This window comes from Trachemys scripta, chromosome 1 (assembly GCF_013100865.1).
Source record: "Trachemys scripta elegans isolate TJP31775 chromosome 1, CAS_Tse_1.0, whole genome shotgun sequence".
NCBI classification, from domain to species: domain Eukaryota; kingdom Metazoa; phylum Chordata; order Testudines; family Emydidae; genus Trachemys; species Trachemys scripta.
Genome location: NC_048298.1, coordinates 40,801,700 through 40,819,441, shown reverse-complemented (window position 1 = coordinate 40,819,441; position 17,742 = coordinate 40,801,700). Strand labels below are relative to the sequence as shown.

Sequence of the window (17,742 nt, the reverse complement as noted above, 5' to 3'; positions counted from 1 at the left end):
AGTGCATATTAGGAAATAAAAGCCTGCAAAGCTTTATTTTAAGAAACAGTTTAATTTTCAAGTTATGTAAGCACAAAAAAGCAGAAATAATTGAAAATAGGACTTTATAATTGCAAATTTGACCGATTCTTAACTATATCATCACTAGGTATGGAACTATAATTAAATGAAGTATTGTGTGGGGCTATAATTAAATGAAGTACTGCTAACTGGAACTCATGGTCTGGAGCCAAAATTGATTAAGAAATCTGAAAGGAAACAAGACAGGCTCTATAATGAAATCCTAAATCTTTGAATTAGAGCTGGTAAACTCCTGCAAAACTGGAAACAAGCAATTTTTACTCTACCATGACAGAAGGTTTATTACTTTGTTTTCTCATGCATGCATGGTACGATAAATCCTTTAAAAACATTAGCCTGTATCATTAGAGTCCAATGCCAAAAAAGCAGTCAGTTCTCTAATATTACACCAAGACAGTTGGTATATGCATTCAATTTTTGGCCACCACCACCCCGCCCCCCAATTACAAACTTGACCTTTGGCTCTCCTAGTTTGAGACTTGTTGTGTCAGGAAGAATTAAAGTGCAAGGTTCACTTTAAGAAATGCTGATTACAGCTAGTTGAAACAAATTTACAAAATACTTAAGAGATCTAGCAGTTTTATACAGTGCAGAAGGTCTCTAAAATCGGGTCACCAAATCTACAACAGCAGGATTAGAAACTATGAAAATCTTGGTATAATCTGTCATTTTGGAATTTCTAATGATATTGTAAAATGGTACTATAAAAATGAAATGATGCACCTCAATGTAACATGCAGCTCTTCACTGAAGAAATATTAATGTCATCAGTATGAAAAGCAAGATTGCCAGTGCTTGAGAATGAATCTCAAGCTCTCTGATTTCAGGCTTATTTTCATGTACTCAAGATTGATGCAGAAATTTAAAACTTCCTGATTTCTTTCCAGCTCTCTCCTGCCTTTTAGTTTGCTGGCAGCAATGTGGAATTTGCAATAATCCTGTTATCTGAATTGCTTCAGAGAGCAGGACTACTGTAATTGCACTCTGCTACCAGCACATAAAAGCAAAGCAGAGCATCAGAGGAGAGTAATACAAGAACACAGGCATGAAAAGAGAGAAAAAAAGAAAAGGGAGACAACATAGAATGGGCGCAGAAAAGGTAGCTGAGAAACAGTACAAAGCCTGAAAACTATGAACACCATGAGTAACAGTAAATAACAATACAATAGTCATGTAGCTCCTCCCTGAAGCACTCTCATGGGTACATTATGTTTTTTATTGCTGTAAGATATTACCTTTTTAAAACACATACACATACAACAAATGAGGAAGTCCAATTTAAAAAGAGAAAGAACGGATTTGGAAGGGAAGGTAATAAACAGAGGGCCAAGAGAGGTCATTCTAAAAATACATTAGTCTCTAAGATGCCACAAGGACTCCTTGTTGTTTCTATTAAAAGCACTGTAACAATTAAAATTTAGAAGCAGGAAGGGATGAAATGAGAAATATTTCCCAGGGGAACAAGTTTCACACCCAAGACTATTGCAGCAAAAGTGCAGTCACCTGTAGACTTCAAATATGATGGTGTGATCTTTAAATGGCAAATGGGGTGCGACTGCAGTTACATGTCAGTACAAGGTTCAAGTACCAGGCCTATAATGCAGTCAGGCCTAGTCCGTGAGAGGCAGACAAATGTAAAAAAAACCCACATAGCAGTATCATATGAACACTGTAGTTAACAGTGCTACTGAATTGGGAATAAGCAAAAATGATGGAGAAGCCCAAGTGACAGCCCTACAAAGAAGGAATTAAAATAATCAAGCCCAATGTTCGCAAGGGCATTTATTACTGTTGTTAGGTTATCATAAAGACAATGTGGGTGAAGTAATAACTTTTATTGGACCAACTTCTGTTGGTGAGAGGGACAAGCTTTCGTGCTTACACAGAGCTCTTCACCAGGACACTTTGGTTATCATGACATAAATATGTAACCTGCACAAATTCTGAAATTAAAGAAAGAAGCATTTCTGTACCATATCAAACACATGGCTTTCCACAGAAAAAGCACAATCAACAGTGATGCCAACATTCTAAACCTCAGTCACTTCCTCTCAAGGAATTCCCTCAACAAGTGAGGGCACAAAAGAACAAGTGTTTCTACAAAACAGCAAAACTGGTATTCCCAGTCTAAGGAGGAGAAGCATCCAGCTGGTAATATCAATCATTTTCTCAGAGCAGAAACTAAAGCTGCAGGGTGTCTAGGTCTAGAGGCATCCAGTTTTGTATGATTAGCAAAACAAGGATATTCTAAGCCCTTGTCCAGGGATCATCTCATCAACAACACGACTACCTGGAGTAAAACTATTTTTCAATATGGCCATTCTGTGGGCACTCTCCTCAACCCGCTAAAGAAACGTCTACACTACACACTCAGCCCAGGTCTGTGGTACTTCGGCTTGGGGACTCGGTGTTTCCAAGCCCATGTTTGAGCGTCCACATTGCATTGCAAACCTGGGTTTACAATTGCTGGACTGGGGGGTTTCACAGTTGTGCTAATGTGTCCATATTGCACTACACAGACCTTTGGGTCTGTGGCTTGACCTGTGTCCACACTGCAAAATGACAGGGCTTGGATGCGAGTCATAGCAGGAGTGGGGCTCTGATCCACCTCCCTAGCAGGGTCCTAGGAGCTGGAGCCTGAATGCTTGCTGGCACGAGTCAGACCGATTTGTGTGTGGATGGAAGAGGGGTTGGGGCTCAAACCTGAATCAAAGCCTATGCTTAGTGTACAGCATACACACCTTAAATAAACTCAAGGAATTATTCTTCCAGGAAATCCTGTGCTTTGACTAATCTGAACAATATCAGTGAGGACACCAATATCAGTGTTGACACAAAATCAGAGAACTCAGTCATGAAATTCCTAATATGATGTGGCCCACACACCAGCAGAACCATAAACCTTTATCTTGCATCATGGCCATAGGAGAAGATAAGAGATGGCCAGATGTTCAAATAACCTACTGCAGATACCGGTTTATCTCATGCATTTCTACAGTTACACTGCACCTCCCTTTCATTCACCATGAGGTAGGTGAAGCATTCAATATCTACCTGGAACCAGCCATGCCAAACTGGACGTCTGCATCATGAGCCAACCAGATTTCAGTGATCCACACCAATGTCTGGATAACATTCCACACAACGATCAAGAAGTAAAGTGAAGTTATTCAAAACAGACCTAACATTATCCATTCAAAAACTCATGCAGGAAGAGCCTATGCTACCTGTTTCACTCTAGCCACATGAACTCTTCACAATGTGAGTCAAAGTTATTTGCTAAAGAAACCTAAAACCAGGAAACTTTTGCCATTCTTGAGAATCACCTGCCAACTCCCTGACCCACATCATTTTCCCCACAAGGAAACCTTTCATCTACCCCAACACTAAAAACACAAAAGGCAGGAATTCTGACTCTCATTACGTCAGTGTCTGATAGAAGGGAAATAACGATGAAGAAAACTCATATTCCCAAACATTCCAAACAAAAGAAAAACCACAAAGAATAAAACAAAAGTGGGGGAAAACTCACTAATTCTTCACTTAAAACATCAAAAACCAAAGACGACTTTGCCACAGACTCACAATATAGAAATTAAAACAAAAAGTTATTCATAAACTCAATCACACATAAAGATGCTCCAGAAACATAACCATTTGGGGGGAAGAGGGAGAAAGGAACAAAAGATAATGGGAAATAAAATGCATTTGCTGATCTCAGCTCCCCACTCCCTGCCACAAATCAGGGTACTCTGAAGGAATAGCCTTTTTCTTTGCTCTCCTGAGTTAACTAAGGAGCTCCTGGGCATACAAGTAGAAACTAAAATACACGAGATGATATTTGGGAACAATCTCCTTACACTTAAAAAAAGAGGGGTCTGCAAGGGGGGGGAGAGAATATAATGGGTTTAGACTGAAAGCCTACGTTCCAAGGTGGCTGTAAACTCTGCTGGGGACGAAGCAGTGTAATATTTCATTAGAGAGCCACTGTCTGAGCACTAAATAGACTTAACATTAAAAAGCAGAAGTAATATAGATCACTCATTTTTTAGCGGTATTAATGCTCAGAGAGGAGACTGAAAAGGTTAAAACTCATGCTTTTGATACCAATTCCATGACTTTACTTAGCAAGTATCCTGATTTTTGCATCTTGAAAAAGAGCAATATTGAGTGAGCCTACAGCATACACCAATTTTGAAGAGTTTTATAGACTACTAATTCCCATCAACATTTCAAATTAGCTGTTCATAATGAGAAAGGTCAAATATATTATCTAATCAGTATCAGCTGAGCAGTTCTCTTGCGTCAGTTCATAAATGTTAACTTGAGAACTCAACAGAATTCTACGTTCAGCAAAAAAAAAAAGACATTGAATAGCATGAAGTATTTGCTTCATACATTATTGCTATGCTTTGTTTTCAGTTAAAGATATTAAACTGCAACCAAAATTCAAACATTTGAAAGTTATATTTAAATACTTCTGTTTTGTAGGAGGCTAGTAACATCTGAAAGTGGATAAATTAACTCTACATATTACCATTTCTTTTGAGTTCGGCCCCTTGCTGTCCACTTCTGGGGGCCGCCTGAGGTAAGTGCTGCCCAGTTGGAGTCTGCACCCTGAACCCTTTCCTGAAGCCCAACCCCCTGTCCCAGCCCTGAGCCCCCTCCTGCACCCAAACTCCCTCCCAGAGCCCGCACCCCCTCTTGCACCCCAACCCCCTGCCCTAGCCCTGAGCCCCCTCCCACATCCAAACTCCCTCCCAGAGCCTGCACCTCCTCTTGCACCCTATCCCCTTGGCCCCAGCCTGGAGCCCTCTCCTGCACCCCAAATCCCTCATCCCTGGCCCCAATACAGAGTCTGCACCCCCAGCTGGAGTCCTCACTCCCTCCCATATCCCAACCTCCTACCCCAGCCTGGTGAAAGTGAGTGAGGGTGGGGGAGAGTGAATGATGGGGGGAGGGTGGGAGAATGGAATGAGCGGGGGCCGGGGCCTTGGAGAAGGGGCGGGACAGGGACAGGGCCTCAGGGAATGAGCAGGGTAGGGGGTGGAGCAAACATATTTGGTTTTGTTCAATTAGAAAGTTGGCAACCCTATTTCTACTTAAGGGGAAGATTAGGTCTTCACCACCTCTGAAGTCTTACACTGGATAAAAACTGATGACGACAAACTCTGGCCCAGATTTTCAGCTAATGTAAATCAGCATATGTCTGCTGAAGTCAAAGTATGCAGAGTTACTCTATCTGAGAATCTGGCTTTCTGATTCCTAGGACCACATTATCAACACATGGATCATGGAAGCACAGGCACAAAAATGCAAGCGGTTACATGAGTAAACCAGCAACTAGACTCACATGCAGATAATTAAGAGCCTGACTTCCCTTTTGCCCACACAGCTGTCCGTGCAACCAAAGTACATAAGCAGCCATTTTAGGCGCCGACTTCCCCTCTGCCCTGCCTCTGGCCCTGCCCCACCCTCACCCCACCCCCACCTTTTCTCACCCCAACCCCACTCCCTTTCCCCCCCCATTCCACCCTCTTTCCCCAAGTCCCCGCCCCTGCCCTGCCTCTTCTCTGCCTCCTCCCCTGAGTGTGCCGCTTCCCTGCTCCTCCCCCTCTCTCCTGGAAAGTCCTAAGCGCGGCCAAACAGCTGTTAGGCAGTGGGGGGGCAGGAAGCACTGGGAAGGAGGGGGAGGAGCAGGGATGCAGCATGCTGGGGAGGGCAGAAGGAGGCAAGGAGGGGGAGCTTGGCTGCCGGTGGGTGCAGAGCACCTGCTGATTTTTCCCCATGGGTGCTCCAGCCCCGGAGCATCCATGGAGTCGGCACACAATATGGCAGTCATGCAATTATGCATGCATTTCTTCATATGTAAGAAGGCTTCTATCTTTGGAAAATTTGGTTCTCAAAATCTAGAGTTGGTCATAGAAAATGGCACTAAGGCCCTGTCTTTTACTGAACTCTTCAAATCTTGATTTAAATCAAGCTACAGAGAATCCACCATCTACTTTAGTTCAAACCAGCAAGTGAATTATGCCCCAGGCTGCAAATGAAAACAAAAAAAAAAACCCAGGGTCTCTGCCAATCTTATCTGGGCGGGGGAAATTCCTTCCTGACTCCAAATATTGAGATCAGTTAGACCCTGAACATTTTGAGACCCACCAGCCAGATGCCTGGGAAAGAATTCTCTGTAGTAACTAAGACCCTTCCCCATCTAATGTCCGATCTACCATTTAATGAAATCTTTAGATTTACTGCACTTGGACTCACTGTCAGCTTGGTCTTAAAAAATAATGTAAGAATTCCTCTAGTTAAGTAAAAGTACAAGTACATTATTTCTGATAACGCAAGCAACAAAACCAAGGAGAATTTTATAATGCAGACCAATGCTGATCACAAATCTGTATGTCTCCCAGGAAATTCTTTACTTTTATCTTTTCAATAAGCTTTACATATAACAAAATGCCAAATAAATCTGTCTGATAATGTTAGATTCCACAAAATTCCATATTATGTAAATTTACATAAAGTATCAATAGTAGCCACATAAAACAATTGTAAGATAAAATTTACCCCAAAGCTTTAGCAGCAAATGTTGTATAAAAAAAATTAAGATTAACAACATCTCTCTCTCTCTCCTTGATTTCTTCGTTGTACTTTCCCCGTTTTTATATCCTTGTATCAGTGTTCCCCGTAAGTAGGTTTCCAACAAACTAATTTTTTTGTAATGTTTAATCATTTTTTAGGTTTTCCATTTATTTTCTTTCACCTGTTCTCTCTGATTCTCTCTTCTGATTCTGTCTCACTTTTCATATTATTTTTCTCTTTCCTGTCTACATCTTCTATCAGTATGGTTTATTATACATTTTAGATATCTTTTTGTTCCTTCCTCTCATCTCTTCATTTGTTGAAATTCTACTAAAAATCCTCCTCTCCCTTTTCACATTTTCTCTCCTTACCACATCCACTTCTTAGGTAACCTCTGCTAAGTTTCAAAAGGTCTTCACTTGGCCCAAACATTCTCTCCTGTTCCCATAATAGGGCTGAGGTCATCCCAAAGAATCTCCTCTCCACTTGCCCCAAATTGGATCCGAAAAACACTGAAGAGTGTCTGCCAACTTCATGCAGTATTATGGTTGTCACACTACTACCTTAGTACTTCTCCGTCCTTCACAGCTGTTTAAGCTTTTCTGATCCATTTCTAGAAAGGAACAGAATATTACTACATCTCTTAGTAATGAAGATTTCTAAGAGCGTCATGCTGAGCCTTAACATTAACATATCTTTATGTCATCTCTGCTAGGTAAGTATCATCCCCATTTTACAAATGAGAAAACTGAGAGACAGAATGGTTAAGTTACCTTCCTAAAGTCAGACTGTAATAAAATCCAGGGATGAAATCCTGCCCCCACTGAAGTCAGTGAGAGTTTTGACACTGAGTTCAATGAGGCCAAGATGTCACCCAAGCTCTCCTGACTTTCTGTGCTGTGCATTGAACCACAAGTAAATCCTTCCTTCCAACTAAGAGGCAGGAATGTCTGGCAGCTGCAGCCTGTGCTGCACTGGGAATCACTACTATGTCTGATTCCTGCAGAATAAAATGTTGAGAGCAAAGAGCAGCTAACAAGTCATTCTTCTCCTGAGCCAAAACTCCTAGGTAATCTGTGGTTATAAAGAGTTATTAAGTATCAGAGGGGTAGCCGTGTTAGTCTGAATCTGTAAAAAGCAACAGAGGGTCCTGTGGCACCTTTAAGACTAACAGAAGTACTGGGAGCATAAGCTTTCGTGGGTGAATGCCCACTTCATCAGACGCAAGTAATGGAAATTTCCAGAGGCAGGTATAAATCAGTATGGAGATAACCAGGTTAGTTCAATCAGGGAGGGTGAGGTGCTCTGCTAGCAGTTGAGGTGTGAACACCAAGGAAGGAGAAACTGCTTCTGTAGTTGGATAGCCATTCACAGTCTTTGTTTAATCCTGATCTGATGGTGTCAAATTTGCAAATGAACTGGAGCTCAGCAGTTTCTCTTTGGAGTCTGGTCCTGAAGTTTTTTTGCTGTAAGATGGCTACCTTTACATCTGCTATTGTGTGGCTAGGGAGGTTGAAGTGTTCTCCTACAGGTTTTTGTATATTGCCATTCCTGATATCTGACTTGTGTCCATTTATCCTCTTGCGTAGTGACTGTCCAGTTTGGCCAATGTACATAGCAGAGGGGCATTGCTGGCACATGATGGCATATATAACATTGGTGGACGTTCACGTGAATGAGCTGGTGATGTTGTAGCTGATCTGGTTAGGTCCTGTGATGGTGTTGCTGGTTTAGATATGTGGGCAGAGTTGGCATCGAGGTTTGTTGCATGGGATGGTTCCTGAGTTAGAGTTGTTACGGTGCGGTGCGTGGTTGCTGGTGAGAATATGCTTAAGATTGGCGGGTTGTCTGTGGGCGAGGACTGGCCTGCCTCCCAAGGTCTGTGAAAATGAAGGATCATTGTCCAGGATGGATTGTAGATCACTGATGATGCGTTGGAGAGGTTTAAGCTGAGGACTGTAGGTGATGGCCAGTGGAGTTCTGTTGGTTTCTTTTTTGGGCCTGTCTTGTAGGAGGAGGCTTCTGGGTACACGTCTGACTCTGTAGATTTGTTTCTTTATTTTTACTACAAGAAGTCTTACAGATACTGTGAACAGCTCAGAACCAAGTATCTTATATGAAGGACATTTGTTTTTTATTTAGTTAACCAGCATGATGGGAACTTAAGTGAAGAGAAAAAGGAGACATCGCTATATAATACATTTGCTGATTGTTAAATGCATCCAATAGTCATTTTTGAAAAAAAAAGTGTATAGGTCACTTTGGAGTTTCAAATTCCACTATCAACCTTGTTTTTGAGGAATTTATAATTTTGTCATTTTAATTTGCTTGATGCTGAAATTTGCCATTCAGCGCCCCACTCCAAATAAATTTTATTTGCTCCCCCCCCCCGCCAAACATTTCATTTAAATTGGTTTGGCCAGTTCTTTGTAGGGTTGTCAACTTTCTATTTTCTGAAAACAGGGCACTACAGCAGGAGTGCCAGAACCTGCCCCACCTCTTCCCCCCGAGGCCCTGCCACCTACTTCACCTCTTCTCTTGAGGCCCTGCCCCTTCTCCACCTCTTCCCCCAGCCTCCACCCCCTGCTTGCTCCTCTCCCCCCCCCACTTCCTCATCACTCGATCCTCTCCACCTCCCTCCCCCATCTGGGCTCCCTCTGCTCTGGGGCTGGAATGGGAGCTGCAGCCCCTGACCTGGAGCCTGCCTGCCCATGAGAGACAGGTACGAGGTGGCCCTCTCTGAGCAGGGGCTGGCACAGGTTGATGATCCTGCGCCTACCCCCTCCCCCCACCTCCTGCATGCACACCTGTAGTAACTGGACTTTTGGTGTCCCTACACCTGACTGGACACTGTACAGGTCCCCTTTTGACTGGACTTTTTGGTCGAAAACCAGACACCTGGCAACCTCTGTTCTTTGTCTTATGCTTACACACACACACAAACACACACATACACACACCCCTACCCAGCAAACAAAATGAAATTTTAGAGGCACCTAAGGCACGTTTTGACAAAATGCAGTAACTGATTTTTTAAGATACACAGTAGCTCATACAGTATATCAGAGGGCAGGATCAAGCGCTTATTCATTAGTTTTGATTAGTGACACTGGGTATTTTGGAGAGAGAAATTAATTGGCAGAGTTATTTAAAGTTTCAAAAAAAGATAATGCATTTAAAGTAACTACTTTTCATGTATGGGTTCCTACATGATAATAACTTATATTGTACTGTGCAAAAACTAAAATAGCACACATTATCCTGACACCCTGTGTCAGCTCTAAAATTATATGCATTCTGTTAGGGCCTGACTTAGTATCACTGATGTCTAAGAGCAGAATTAGGTCCTTTATGCAGAATATTCTTATAAGGCAAAATTAATCAACTCAGAGTTAATGTCATTATTATAATATACTTATATCTTGCTGTGCCTAGAGTGAAGCACAGATGGTAGGTTACATGATGCATTGTTCTCATATCTCTTCAAATAACTAGATAAGCTATGAAGTAAGTGGCAGCTTGAACTCTGTGCTTAGGGAAAATGAAGTGTTCATTAAATTGTACCAACATGAATAAAGACTTAAAAACTGTAACTAATGAGGCAATTCTATTCTCTGACAAACATGTGAATGTCTGCACTATGCATAACTGGTCAAGCTAGTTACAGTGGTTTACTTTTGTCTGCTAGTTTGTAAATGATATTAGATTTTTGAACTTTGGGTACATTCATGTTCAGACTGCAATTACTTCACTGACCTTATCCAAAAAGAACAGTATTGCTTTTTGCTGGTTCTCTTCATCTGCATTTAGTTTGTGTCTCCCAATGGAAGCAATCAGCTGTGTCTCTTGTTCTAGAAGTGCACAGAGGGCTGCCTTTCTTTCTGCTCCAGTGAGAGTGTTGTTAATGCGCTCAATCTCCTCCTGCCTCCATACTATAGTAATTAAAAAAATATGGATTTTAAAACTTCTAAAAGTGTACCAGCTGGACATTTTTGCTTTCACATTCTGTTAATATGTATTTATTTTTCAATGTTTAATGCCAAACTTTCAGTTTCCTAACAAATGACTTGTACATATTAAAGTTAGTTATGCACATTTTTCATGCAAATTAAACAGCACAGAGATGGATCAAATTATGATACAGATATGCTATGTACATTCATCTCTCCAGAGCTGCCACCTTGTGCTCCACAATCTAAAATTTTATTAAGAAAAGATCCCTAGGCCTTACAGTTGTGAAGAAAATCTTCAAAACATGAATCAAGTGTAACTGAAAAAAACAAATTCTCCCTGAGTTTGCAGAGAGCCTGAAACAATAGTTCTGAAAAGTGTGAACAATTCCAGTTCATTTCAATGAGGTATTAAGGCAGACGTCCAATGACAGTTTAAAAACCAATATTAACTGTTTCATTGCTGATCAAAGCATATAAGAAATCAAAAAACGTATATTATGAACATCTGCCCAAGTTACTAGAAGTGATATCTCATTTTGGCACCATTAGTGTTGATGCTTAGAGTCCTACCATTCTGTCCAATTAAGAAGTCAAGCCCAAGGAACCTAGGGACATCAAATACCCACTGAGGTGGAGTCAAGCCCAGACAGTCCAGCAGAGTCCATGCATTTATTTGAATCCTTTTGAGAGGAAGCCAAGCCCAAGGAGTCCACCAATAATGGAGCTCAGCTGAGGACTCATGATCCTGTTTTGAACATTTGAACATATACAGAATATACTGTATAGTGGGAAGAGTTCCATTTGTGGGCAAACCTAGGTAAAATACCAATGTTTCCTCCTCCTTCCTCCCTCCCCCCAATAGTTTGATCCCTGAACATAGATATTGTGCATCAAAATCATGAGATAAAAGCAATGATAGCATGTAAATCATATCGCACAACTGAGAATCTGGCCTTCTGACTCCTAGAACCACATTATCAAAAAAACAAACAGTGGAAACTCAGGCAGCAAAACGTTAGAGCAACTGCAGCACTTGAATATACAAGCGAGGCAACTGTACTAACTTGTTTAAACTACTATTACATTCGAGAGAGAGAGAGAGAGAGAGAGAGAGAGAGAGAATGTAATAGTAGTTTAAACAAGTTAGTTTATATAGTTAAGTATATATATATATATATATAGAGAGAGAGAGAGAGAGAGGGATCATAGAAATATTGGGCTGGATGGGACCTTGAGAGGGCATATAGTCCAGGTCTTTGCACTGAGGCAGGACCAAGTAAGGTTAGATCAACCCTGACAGCTGTTTGTCCAACCTGTTCTTAAAAACCTCTAATGATGGGGATTCCTCCATCTCCCTTGGAGGCCTATTCCAGTGCTTATTTATCCTTATAATTATAAAGTGTTTCCCAATATCTAACCTAAATCTTCCCTGATGCAGATTAAGCCCATTACTTCTTATCCTACACCCAGTGGACATGGAAAACAATTGATCCTTGATCACTTTATAACAGCCTTTAACATATATGAAGACTGTTATCAGATTCCCCCTCAAGTCTTCTTCTCTCAAGATTAAAGATGCTCAGGGTTTATTTGTTTTTTAACCTCTTCTCATAGGTCAGGTTTTCTAAAAGTTTTATCATTTTTGTTGGTTTTCTATGAACTCTCTCCAATTTGTCCACATTATTCCTAGTGTGGCACCCAGAACTGGACACAACGCTCCAGCCTCACGAGTGCCAAGTAGAGTGGGACAATTACCTCTTCTGTCTTTCACACAACACAGCTGTTAATATACCCCAGAATATTAGCCTTTTTAGGCAACTACATCACATTGTTAATTCACATTCCATTTGTAATCCACTGTAACTCCCAGATCCTTTTCAGCAGTACTATCACCTACCCAATTATTCCCAATTTTGCAGTTGTGCATTTGAGTTTTCTTTCCTAAGTGAAGTACTTTGCACCTGTATTTACTGAATTTCATCTTGTTGATTTCAGACCACTTCTCTAATTTTTCAAGGTTGAGTTAAATTCTATCCCTGTTCTCCAAAGTACCTGCAACCCCTCCCAGCTGGGTGTCATGGGCAAATTTTGTAAGTGTTCACTCCACTACAGTGTGTAAGCAATTACTGAAAATACTAAATAGTATTGGACCTAGTTCAGACTCCTGCAAGACCCCACTAGACACTTGTATGCAGTTTGACAGTGAACCATTGATAAAAACTCTTTGATTAGTCTTTCAACCAGCTATGCACTCATCTTATAGTAATTTCATCTAGACCATATTTCCCTAGTTTGCTTATGAGAATGTCATGTGTGTCTGTGCCAAAAGCCTTACTAAAATCAAGATATATCATGTTTACAGTTTCCCTGCATCCACTAGGCCAGTAACCCTGTGAAATAAGGAAATTAGGTTGCTTTGGCATGATTTGTTCTTGACAAATGCAGGCTGGCTATTGCTTATAATCCTATTATCCTCTAGGTCCTTACAAATTGATTGTTTAATAATTTGTTCCAGTATCTTTCCCGATATTGAAGTTAGGCAGGCTGGTGTACATTCCCTGGATCCTTTTTGTTCCCCTTTTTAAACACAGATACTAAGTTTGCCCTTCTCCTCTTCTCTGGGACCTCAACCATGAGTTCTCAAAGATAATTGCTAATTGGTTCCAAGACTGCTTCAGATAGTTCCTTAAAGTAGCTTAGGATGAATTTCATCAGGCCCTAAATATTCTTTAACCTGTTCTTTCCCTATTCTGGCTTGCGTTCTTCTCCGTTGTTGTCAATATTAATTGTGTTAAATATGTGGTCATAGTTAACCTTTTTAGTGAAGGCTGAAGCAAAATAGGCATTAATAACCTCAAACTTCTTGATGTTATCCATTATTAGCTCTCCTTTCCTGCTAAGTAGTGGGCCTGCACTTTCCTTTGCCTTTTTGTTGCTCCTAATATATTTATAGAACCTCTTCTTATTGCCTTGTATGTCCCATGCTAGGTGTAATATGCACATGCACATCTATCTTGGCTTGTTTTGTACTGCCCATTACCACAGTGTATAAATGCTGATATATACACACACACACACACACACATACACACACTTATAAACTTCTTTCTGTTCTTAACAATATCAAAATGTTTTAAAATGAGATAGTGACTTTTCTTTATGTATTATATAATCAATCTGGAATTTTCTTTGTAAGATTTTTTGTTGTTGTTGCAAAGTTAAGAATTCTTTGCATACATGAAACCTATTCCAAAACAGTTACACAACAAAGCATACATGTCAAGAAAACAGTATATAATGCATACTTGGGGTGGGGGGAGAAAATCTAACATAATACCCTATCCCAGGAAAAAGCTGCACAAAGAAAAGGTTTATTCACTTCTTATCTCCAGTACCTTATGCTTTTTCCATTTTAGAATATTTCAGTTCATTTCCTTAAGGCTCCTTTCGCTATGGTTTTAATCCTAGGCTGCCTGACAAGTTCACAGTATCCCAAGATACTTCTAAGAGCAGCCATTTTAGTCAATAATAGCATTGCATAGCCCAAAGCTTCATATACCACAAGGAGGCAGCAATTTAAAAGACAAAACTAATAAATATAGTAAGCAAGGTTGTGTTTAAGAGACTAAAAGGTGTTTAGATACAGTTACTGGAATTGTCTAGATTCACCTATTGATTCACTGGGAATAGTCAACTATCTTAAAAATGCACCTTGTAGTGTAACTGCTTTACAGATATTGAGGAATCTCCAGTCTTTAACTATTCCCATGTGCTCATTTTACATTTTAATAATAAAATCACCTTACTAAAATATTATATATATTATATAAAATAGAGCTTGTTTACTATTCAGGCTAAAAAAAACCCCCCAAACTGACAACAATTCTAGCCAGTTCTGGCTGACCCTGTAACAAACTACCCTTGTTGTGATCACTAGCAATGCCCTTCACAGATCTTTAGAGGACAGTAATCTCATTCTATTACTGTCACAGTGATTTAGCTTGTATAGTCTGTTGACACTGTAAGAATGTGAAAGTACTTCTAGCTGCAGGTAGAAAAAAAAGTGGTTCCTAGAATCAATAAGCTCTGTTATAATGAGGCAAATGACTACAGGTCACTGTATAGAGAAGCAACTAGTCAACAAACTAACAACAAAAGCAAACGGTCAATAATTTATATAATGACTGATTTCTTTCCAACATATGACGTTAAAGATATTTCAAGTAATGAAATTTTCTTTTACATTGTTTGTACTGGCACAAACTTCTTGTGTTACCTAGATATTACATTCCTCAACTTGCACAGCTAAGGATTTTATTTGTGAAGCAGATGGTATTTTAACTAAACAAAAGAAACACTTATATAACCACAAGTTTCAAATCTAAAAATAGAAAGATTCATTCAGGATTTCAACTCTGATCTTTGTTGGTTCTATCTCAAATAAGCCTCTTAAAAGAAAACCAAGTGGACTGGGTCACATTGCTAATTATGAAACAGGTTTTAAAATAAATGCTATGGGGCTCCAGATTCCAAACATAAGCACTAACAATAAATGGCCAAGCTTTTCAAAATGACTTGCGATTTTTGAGTCCTCAATTTTTGGGTACCTAACCTGTCATACATCTTTCAGAAGCCTGGTTTAAGACAGTGCTGCACACTTACACTCTGAAAATCAGGCCACTTGAAGGTCTTTCATATTGGCTGCCCCAAAACACCCACAATCACTACTCATTTTTGAAAATTGTGGCCAATAACATCAATACTACTTGGCACTTGAACTGCAGTTTATCCTTTCAGACTCTTGAATTGTGGCAGAATCAGTGGAACAGATGCGAGTAGAACTCAAGAGTTTTTAGCTCCCTATTTTGAGTTCAGTTCACTAGACAAGGCTGTCCCCATCATCACTTGAGCCACAGAAGTAATGTTATCAGAGGCTACCAACGGACCACAAGAGTCTTATTCAATGTGAGACATTTTAGAGGAATTCCGGTAGTTTCATTATATGACAACATTTGCACAAGGCCAGTTTTTAGATATTGTTTTTCTTCAGAAAGGTATGCACTGATATTCTCCATGTAATATCTGTATGTTCAGGTCATTCTCCTATTGCTGTTATAGCAGGTATCTCTCTGCAGCACCTACTTCATGTTATTGCAAGGGAAAATTATAAAGGTCTTGTCTACACTAGAAGATATGATTCATTTCAGTGGGGGATAAGACTCAGAAGACTTACGTGCAGGATACTAAGAACAAGTTCAGTAAATCGTCAGAGGGAAATAAAAGAGGAGAGGGGAAGAAAAATAAGATTAAAAGGACATCAGAGGATGAGAGGGGATTAAGGACATGTGTATTTGTCTTTTGAGTTTTGGCTAAAATATCACATACTGGCAGTTAATTCTGAACTATGGACATTAAATCTGCATTTTGTATGGATTTATTTTCAGCTATTTAAGTGCATCACAGTTATGTTAACCTTATTGCATTACAAACAAACAAACAAACATTCCAGTTCCTCCAACTGGAGTAGGGTGACCAGACGTCCTGATAAAATCGGGACTGTCACGATATTTAGGAGTTTGTCCCGCATCCCGACCGATGTTTGGTCGGGATGCAATTTGTCCCAATATTTTGCACTCCTGTTTTTTTTTTTTTTTGCTCCGCCGGCGGGCCTCCATTTTCTTTTTTTACTTCCACCGCTCCCCCTCCCCTCCAAGTGTCCCGATATTTTCTTCATCCCATCTAGTCACCCTAAACTGGAGTTAGCAAAACAAATGGATGAAGACAACAGTAAATCTATCAGACAACACAATTATCAGCTGATTACTTCCTAATATGAAACAGAAAATATTTGGCTGCTAGATAGTAATTTACTTTTTAAAGTACTTCATTTTTAAAGTACTTCCATTGCAAACTGAAAAAAGTAAAGGAAACATTTCCACTGACATCGGGGCTCTGTCAAAGTTTGTTTTTAACAAAACCTACATTTGAGGCCTGAGACAATTTGAGAATGCCTCTAAGAAAAACTTACATTCTAAAGCATGGTAAAGTAGTTCAAAGTCTTCCTTTGTTTTAGGATTCAATCTTCGCTCATGCTCCCTTCTCAATCTTTCTTCCTTCTCTCTTTTTTTCCTTAACTCTTCTTGTGCCTCCCATTCTAACCGCAACCTTTTTTCTTCTCTTAATTTCTGTACAACATTTATGGCATGCCATCGTCGGAAATATTTCTGTAATACTATTATCTAAATAGAGTATAAAACAGATTAATAATTATCCATTTAAAGTACAATGCGAGAAATTTTGTTTTAAGTAGAAGAGAAATTTGTTAGAAATTGCTGAAACCACTGCCTACTATATTGATCAATACTGTCTCATTGTTTCCTTGTACTCCCCCATGTGTCTGTATCGCTCTGTTTTCTTATACATAGATTGTAAGCTCTAAGGCAGGGACTTTTTGTTCTGTGTTTGTGCAGTGCATAGCACAATGGGGTCCTGATCCACGACTGTGGCTCCTAGGTGCTACAGTAATACAAATAATAATAGATAAAAATGTGCAATAGCATGTGCAATGGGTACAACTTAGGTAAATATACTTGAGAAATTGGCCTTTTACACTTTGAGAGAAAGTGGAAATTTAATGGAAAATCAACTATATTTTGTTTGTGAACTAGTAGTTAAAGTGAGACTACCCAGGTTATGTTCAGGGTATTAAAGTAAGAGAGCAGTCCTGGTTGTTGATACATAACCTTTTAAAATTCTCTTTGCATTTGTTAATTTATTTCCTTAATATATGCAAAAGAATCTCACAATGCAGACACCACCATCAGTTTGGGTAAACAGATTTGCCATGATAGATGGGGACAGAAAGTAGAGGATAGAGTTTGCTGCTGAAGATCTCCAAAAGTAAAGAAGTTCTTGGTGCAAATATCAGTCTAAGGCAGGGATCGGCAATCTTTGGCACGCGGCCCGTCAGGGAAATCCGCAGGCGGGCCGGGACGGTTTGTTTGCCTGCAGTGGCCACAGGTTCGGCCGATCGCAGCTCCCACTGGCCGCGGTTCGCCGTTCCAGGCCAATGGGGGCTGCGGGAAGCGGCGGCCAGCACATCCCTCAGCCCATGCTGCTTCCC

General features: G+C 40.1%; 1 protein-coding gene across 3 annotated transcripts in view; it reads right to left on the bottom strand.

Annotated features, from left to right (window-relative positions):
• IQUB (IQ motif and ubiquitin domain containing) overlaps positions 1–17,742 on the bottom strand; it is a 50,227-nt gene that overhangs the window by 23,148 nt on the left and 9,337 nt on the right. For all 3 annotated transcript variants that reach the window (XM_034768039.1, XM_034768058.1, XM_034768048.1), the window contains 2 exons: positions 16,648–16,858; positions 10,423–10,598 (listed from right to left, as the gene is read on the bottom strand). In XM_034768039.1, the coding sequence (XP_034623930.1) occupies positions 10,423–10,598; positions 16,648–16,858 (387 nt within the window). The remainder of the gene's footprint in view (positions 1–10,422; positions 10,599–16,647; positions 16,859–17,742) is intronic.